At 40.0% G+C, this 8145-nt stretch overlaps 1 protein-coding gene across 1 annotated transcript in view; it reads left to right on the plus strand.

The window, feature by feature from the left end:
- LOC100700825 (neurabin-2) overlaps window positions 1-6822 on the plus strand; it is a 36425-nt gene extending 29603 nt beyond the window's left edge. Inside the window, exon 15 of the mRNA XM_005468553.3 lies at window positions 420-6822. Coding sequence (XP_005468610.2) covers window positions 420-509 — 90 coding nt within the window. The 3' untranslated portion in view covers window positions 510-6822. The remainder of the gene's footprint in view (window positions 1-419) is intronic.
- Window positions 6823-8145: the final 1323 nt, after the last annotated feature.

Below are 8145 nucleotides of genomic sequence, written 5' to 3' on the forward strand. Positions count from 1 at the left end.
CAAAGGCTGCATTCCATTCAGGGTAGTGACAACCAGGGTCCTGCGTTAGTGTGCGCCAGGCCACCGTCATAGCTTGCTGGGTCACACTAGCTACCTTTTAAAAAGCCCTTTGACACAAGTTATGAAGTAATAAAAGTTCACTGTAAAATCTTGATGGCCGTGTCACTCCATTATGTTTTAGTTCACTGCTCAAACGAATCAAAGGAACACTTGGAAAACACATCTGATCTCAGTCTATGCTGTTACAGAGCAGGTAATGTGTTAGGAAAAAAAGGATGGAAATGAAAATGATCAACCTACAGATTATCGTCCCACAGGTTTCATTCACTTGATGCTTTAATTAAGTGTTTCTTTAACACTTCTCATAAAAGGTTTAACGTTATATTTCTTGAAGTTATCATCAACTATGTTTTCCACAGATTACAGACTTGGAGACCAAAGTGGATGCCTTGAAGACCCCCCAAACCCTCCTAGACTGCTGCTACTTCCTGCCTCCTATCTGTGACTGAAAGAGGAGGAGCTCCCCCATCATCCTACCGCAGGGGGGCTGTAATTTATTCCAATCAACCATTCACTGCAACGGACAGGTAGCAGAGGAGGGTAAAAATCCCAACAAGTATAACTGTAGAGAGGACCGTAGAGAAGGAAAGACTCAACCTCTCATGTGACATCTGCCAGTGGCTTAGTGCTCCGTCAGTCAACAACAAATCCCAGAATGCACCTTCTGTCATATCCAGAATCCTCCTTATGTGTCTTCCTGGCAACTGGCTTGGCGTTCAACCCGGAAACCATATTCAGCAAGTCAGTTTGTAGACGATGTGTTTTCTCCTCTCTCTTTAGCAGCATTACCCAGGTTCTATGAATAATTCCGATTTATTAAAAACAAAAAGCGCTTTTAATAACCAGGCTCGTCACAAAGTGCTTTATAGAGCGACAGAGGGAATGAAGCAGAGCAAAAGGGACAAAAGGATTGATGTTATACGACCTTTGAACTACGCAATTGTCGAACCATCCCTTAAGAGAAGAGGACGAGCCTCTCCTCTGCCCGTGGCGATGCTCGTTTTCATCTGAAACTACCAGGAGAAGCGGTGACCTTATTTTTAGAGACACGACACCTTTCAAGAAGTGGAACCTCGGTGGTAAGACTCGACAAAACTCTGAAATGGCCACGTTACCGCCCATTAGCGAAGTAATAAAATCTATGGAGCAAGATGGCCTCCCCGTTTCAAAACTGTCAAAGCCCAGCTTTTTGCTTCCTTTTTTCCGACCTAACTCTGCAAACGGTGGTATTAGTAAAGAAGAAGTGTGCATTTCAGGTCTGAACTATGTGGCGTAATGTTTGTATATATTCTATACATTTATTTAAAAGTGTTGAAGTGGCTTAAGCAATTAGATGGATCTGGAATCTAAGAGTAAGGCGGTGATGCCTTACTGTGGAGGGAATGGTTCAGTAGTCCTCAGTCTGTTTCATCTCTTTTCTCTCAACATCAATGGCAAACAGGGTGTGAATAGTCTAATTTGTGCTTGTAGAGCTTCTAATTGTGTATATCTGTTGGTGTTTACTATATAATCTGTGGGTTTACATGCACACAAACCTGCTTTCAGGTCAGCCGTGCACTATATTCTCACGTGTAGGAAGGCTTCCTTTCTAGTTTTAGAATATCCTCTTAGCTCGCACTCTCAGCTACTACCATATACATAAAATATTAAAAAATCTATCGTCCAAACATGTCATGGAAGCAGAGAATGACTACAGATAGAAACTGATTCACTGAGTTAGCAATTGAGGTCAAATCCAAAGTGGAAAACTGCACTAAGATTAGAGAATTTGCTCATTTAAAATCCTATAACAATATATTGGATATTCACTAAAAAGATACATTCATAATTTGTCCAAAAGCAGGTCCAGTTATTAATAACTTTTAGATTGGAGTTTACTATTATTACTGCCACTAATGTCCCCCATCAATAATAATGTTCCTATATTGCGCAGTAAAACTTTTCCAAGCAATTTATATACCTAACTAAAGACTCATATGAAATGTAATTTTCATTTTAATTATTATTATTTCATTAGTATGGAAAACTATTATGGCCACGGGGGACCTTTTTATTTATTTATTTTTTTGGGTCCCTAAAAACAGGGACCAGCTGAACAGAATCAACCTTTTGGGATTTACTTACCTGGATGATTGAGCATGCATCAAGACTCCCTAAACTTCAGGGTTTTTTTTCCAGAACTATCGTGCTAATCCTCTTCCAAAACTAGCGAGTATAAAAAGTATCTGGAAACTACTACTGAAAAAATTAAAATTGATCCTCCAGTTTGTTTGTTTTATAATTCGCTCACTTAAATTTCCAGATCATAAATTGACTAACATTATATAAACTGAGTATAGTGAAACACTGGACACTCAAATCCTTTATTTTATTTTTGTGAACATTAAAAAAACATAAAATGTTGAACTTTACTAGTTAAAAGTTACCTTTATGAAGTAGTTTCGATTTCTGTAAGTGTTATTGTAATAGTTAAATAGTTTTTTTGGTTTGAACATTACATACTGACTAGTCAAATATCACTAGTTCTAAATGAAGTTGGACCTCTCTGTTGTTCTGTATTGGCTAATGTCATTTGGTTGTCGGTTAGCTTGATAGGCTATAAGCGTCGACGGGCAGTAGTAGTTGTTAGCTGTCAATATGTTAATTTAACTTCCCAAAATCACAAACTAGATCTATCGAGCATGCCAGAGTCTTTGCCAGTTCTGTTTTATATTGATATTTTTATCAGTATTTATCAATTCTCATTAGCTAGTAACACCTCACTAGCTAGTGAAGCCTGCTAGCGTACCAGGATAGTGTAGCCATTGAAGTGTTTGTGTAACAAGACCGTCACACGGATATGAGCATCGGGGTTATTCAGAAAACTGTGTGCATGTAAACACACTCCACATATCTTACATTAGGAGAAAAGTAGAGGGTCCCAGTGCCAGTATTATACCTATAGAAAATGAATTTAAGTTAGCGATTCATGCCTGACGTAGTCCAAATACTGGTTAAATTTGAAAGTGTTATTATAGCCATTAAAGGTCAGGTGTTTCTTCAGGAATTCAATAACCAATGTGTCAACTCCATCTACCCAAATATGATTTTTTTTCTTTTCTTTTCCCCAAACTCCTCTTTGGTCAGATCAGTGTAATGAGTTGCAACCTTTAAGATTAGCAGAATAAAAAGGTTGATTTGCTGAGAATAGACTAATTAGATAAGGATTGAACCCGTGACACTGTGGTTACTGTACGCTCTATATGTTTATAAAAAATAATGTGAAAATTATAATGTGGACCATTTCAAATATGAAACTTGTATTCACGTGAATGCCAAAATGGTGCTCTGAAAGATGGCCTTTACATGTGAAACAAAATTCTGAACTGGTAGATTATGTATTTTACTGCTGTCATTCCCCGTGGTAGCTGTTATGAGCTCACGTGTTAATCAAGATAGTAGAGAGAGTAAAGACAGTAGAGCTTGCTGGCAAGCTCTGATTAGGTCACATTACTCGAAAAAACCACAAGTGGAGTACAATCCAGAGATCTAATTGGGCTACTTAAGCTTAACTCATAATGAATGGAGCAGTTTTGAGGTTGACAAGTTAAAACCAACCTCTACAGCTTTTTCCCCAAACTTAGCCACGCTAGCACCCTGGTTCTGAGGATGGTATCTTTTACGTCGTAACTTTGCTGCCATTATCTTCAAACCATTGTACTGATATTCATGGTGCCCAGAGGAAGCATACAGAGTTTCCCTTTTGCACCAACAGCCGGTTATAAAGGTTAATTCATCAAATATTAAGGTTCTCAAATCCACTAATGTCAGCATGCTAACGTGTTGAATGGATTTCACAAACACGGTAAGCCTGCTCAACATTACCCTGCTGGGCCTGCGATCACGTTCGTATGCCAGTGTTAGCATTTCGAAGCACTGCTGTGCCTGAGTATAGCATCACAGAGCTTATAGCATGGCTACATTGATCGTCATTTCTTTGAAACCCAAAATAATTTTGACAAATCACGATTATTTAGATAAAGCTGCTATCTGCTTGAAAATGAAGTTGCATTTCCAAGCTTACTTGCTAGGTAGAAGCATGTTTTCCTGAAGTATTTGCTTTAAAAAAAAAAAGGGAAAGAAAAGAAAAAAAGCTTGTTTTGCTAAGACCAATCTGCCCCTGCCTTCAGCCTCAGCCTGGCTTTGTTCTTCACACCCACTCTGTTGGAGCTGAAACTGATCTGAATCTGTGCTTCACCTTTGACCTACAGTATTTGTGCATTAACAGATATCTAGAGAGACATGGGAGCAGAATTTTAAGTCTTTGCACTTTTCTGTTTGAGAACTGTCGGGGGACTTGGACACAAACAGGAATATGAGGACATTCAACCACCAGGCAATTATTTTTTGTGTTTGTACTGTTTGGCTGATGAACATGGAGGAGTGACTCCAAAATCACATGTATGATTATTTTCATGTAAGAATTCTTCTTCTTTTTCTTCTAAAAAGACACCAAGTATTTGTTCCAAACCTGCAGTATGTTTTAAAGTGTTGTCTTAATAGATGGAAACAAGGATGAAAGAGCATTTTTTTTTTAAAGGAATGAAAATCAGCCATAAGCAACTCACTTGAGTATTTTTATTTCTTAAGTATTTTTTATTACAGTTTCATCTCGGTGTTGAAACAGTGTGAGCTGTACAAAAGCTGTTGCATCACCAAATCGAACCCTGGTCACTTTGGGTTTTAATGTCTAAACACAGGAAGTGATCAGCTTGCCTTTTTATGACCTATAAGTTAACCTGCTGCTTTTGCCTCTAAAAAGCCTTCCGATGTTTGCTAACTGTAGCTGACTGTCGTTTGTTACCCATCCCGCCCCATCCGCTGTGTCTGCGTTGGATAAAACAAAATTAGCTTGTCCTCATTAGTTTAAAGATAATACCAGTGATTACAGACAAACTGCCATAATGGTAGACTGACCGATTGTAGCACTACACAATGTAAGAGTTGTTACAGATTGATTTTTGATAATAAACTCATCTTTTGCCCCCACTTCATATTTCGGGGAATGACCTTCAAAACCATTTTCGTCAACAGGCGGCCTCTGAAGTGAGAGGGTTCAGTGCCTTGCTTGTAGGTAAAGGATTACGGTTCTTTCTAATCACTTTGTACATTTCAAGGAGTCATAACTGGTTGTTGTTGTTGGGGGAGGTTATAATCAGTCTTAAGTAGCCAGTACACAGAAACTGCTTAATGGGTCATTCACAAGTGTCTCAGGTTAGTCAAATTAGATTTGTTTGTGAAAGTCAGACGGTTAGCTTTGCCATCTGTTCATATCCTCTATGGACAACATATTCTAGATGTAGCTAAAGGGCGTACTGGCTTTGGTTTGGTGGCGCTGGCAATTCAGAAGTGACGTGGTCCTTTTAGGCTTTGTCAAGTGGTTAACCTCTAGCTTACAATGTTGTGCTTTTCTGCGAAGATGAGAATTGCCCTGTCCATGATTGGCGATGAGGTCCTGCCTCGGGTATCACCGGTTCTTGTTCAAGACTGGAGAAGTGGAGCCGGAGAAGTGGAGCCAGAGATTGGTGAAGGGTCTGTTGTAATGCAGATGTAGTACCAGCTTATTGCTGTGAAGAGAAAGCTGAGCGTGGAGCAAAGTTGTCAATTTACTGGTTGGATCTTTCTATCCCCATCACCTGTGACCTCAAGCTGTGGGCAGTGACCTAAAGATTGAGATAGTGGATACAAGCATCAGCTTCCTCCGGTGGGCGTCTGCTCTCCTCTTAGAGATAAGATGACAGACTCAAAATAGATCCTCCACATCGAAAGGAGCCAGTTGAGGTGGTTGGGGTGTCTGCCTAGATGCCTCTAAGGTGAGGTGTTTAAGGCATATTCTACTGGGAGGAGACACTGGATGAACTGGAGAGATTGCATCTCTTGGCTGCCACTGGAACACCTCAGCGACCCTCCTGAAAAGCTGGAGGTGGTTGAGAGATGGAGGTCTAGGTACTTCTGCTTGAACTGCTGACCCTGCAGTTCAGACCTTGATAAGCTATACTGGATGGATGGATGTTTGGACATGTACTTGCTATTATCTCTGCCTTCAGATCGCCTTGGTTGATGAGCCTCAGTCCAAATTGCACTGAAATGCTAGGACCCAAAGTCAAGTTGCTTCTGATTGTGTTCGCATAATGACCGTTTTTGATGTTCAAGGTGAAAAGCTTAAAAACTACACCCTGGCATGTTCTGTGCTGTAACCACTGGTAGCCAATCTTTAAACACCCAGACTCTGTAGAACTAGAAGAACAGATGCTTGCTATGTAGAGCAGATGCAATCTTGTGCTCACATCATACGTGTCACACCGCAACTTTTCAAAGAAACTGGAAGAAAAATGGGGGATGGGGGGGGGATTACAAGATACAAAAGCACTATGAGAATCCCTGCAATTTGTTTTCTGTTTGTTTGGGTTTTTGTTCATTTTCATGCATCGCCAAAATTTACTGCACTTTGGAGCAATTCTGTCCTTTTCTTTACAAAACTATTAGCCCTTGGCTTGAATTAGACAGTGAAGTCATGTGGTTTGAAAGACTAACAGTCATGCGGTGCCAAATGATGAGAGCGGGACAATCTGACAGTGTGTGAGCAGACCTCCGAGTGCATCTCGGGTCTGAAACGGATTTCCTTCTCTGCCTGGTTCTGTTCTTCAGTTGATGCCACCATGTTTGTCTGAACCAATACCTGTCTGTCAGCATTAATAAAGATAAAATATGACAACAAAAAAACATGGCGGCCTTTTATTTAACTTCATATTTCACTGTTCACATATGTTTGAAATGTGCATGGCTTTACAGATCTTACTTCCCCAACCTCTAGCTAACTGTTCTCTCAGAGTACTGGAGGAAGAAGAAGGGCAACCCAATGGCCTCAGGCTTCAAGGGGGATTTCTTGATGCTCTGGATGCACCTTCCGTTTCGCAGCAGCTGCATGACAATATGATGGAAGATATACTGAGAATTACCTCAATTCACCCCCTGCTTCAATAAAGCTGTTTTACCTGAGAGTCTGAAAAGTGAAGCCAACATGTTGAAACCCCTTAAACATGCATTTTTTGTAATGGCCAGCAGAATGGTTGCAGTCTGTGGAGAAAATGATCATGAGTATTTTGTTTTTAAATACCTTAGTAAACACTTTGCTAAAAACTTTCAGTTGCTAATTTTACATCTAGTTTAATACAATGTGGCTTTTATGTTGTAAAATTACGGTTCCCAAGCAAAGTAGACAAAGCAGGAAAGGCCTATTGAATGGTTGCAAACAGTGTAACTTCCTCATGAAGAAGCTTCTTGGATGAGCCCCAACTAACCCTGCAGATACTCATCAATGTTGCTAGCACTACAAAAGAGGAGTGATCATAAAGGGAGTGATGTTTTTGAGAATCAAGGCAATTCAAATGCAACTTTTCAATCAGCACGACAAACATCACCAAACACACATTTTTTGTGTGCAGTTTGTGACAGTGTGATGCTAGCTAAAGGTCCAGCTACTCTATTTCAGAGGGAGAGAAAAGAAGGGCTGACTTCGCTCAGAGATGGAGAAAGAAAGACGACAGAGGAAGAAGAGAGGTTAGATTTAAGGACTGTTCAGTGGAAATTTAAAGCTTACATGTAAGTCCTCATGTTTTTAAATCAGATATTGGGTCTGAACGTGACATATTGTCAAACTGGAGCAAATCAAACTGAGGTAGACTAACTATTTAAAGGTAACATGAAAATCCTCTGCAGGTTAGTGCAGAATAAAGAGGTTACTTTCCTGTACTGTGATGGATTTAAAGTAAAGAACAGTGTGTGTGACTGGTGCACAGTGGCTGTGGTTTCATGGTCTGAGTGAGGATGCATCAAATGTAAGTGAAGTTAAGCTGATGATACTGACCAACGTTATTCTGTCTAATATAAAGACAGCATAAACAGTGTACCATCAGTGTAGAGGATGGAAATCAGCCAGGACGCCATCTGCTGACATCTTGTTCATTTCAGTTGTGTAAATACACAAAGAGCAGTAGTAGCCCAAATCAGCTGATCACAGCTTGTACATTAGCTTGTACCTGCTGA

This window comes from Oreochromis niloticus, linkage group LG4, assembly GCF_001858045.2.
Source record: "Oreochromis niloticus isolate F11D_XX linkage group LG4, O_niloticus_UMD_NMBU, whole genome shotgun sequence".
In the NCBI taxonomy this organism is placed as follows: Eukaryota; Metazoa; Chordata; class Actinopteri; order Cichliformes; family Cichlidae; genus Oreochromis; species Oreochromis niloticus.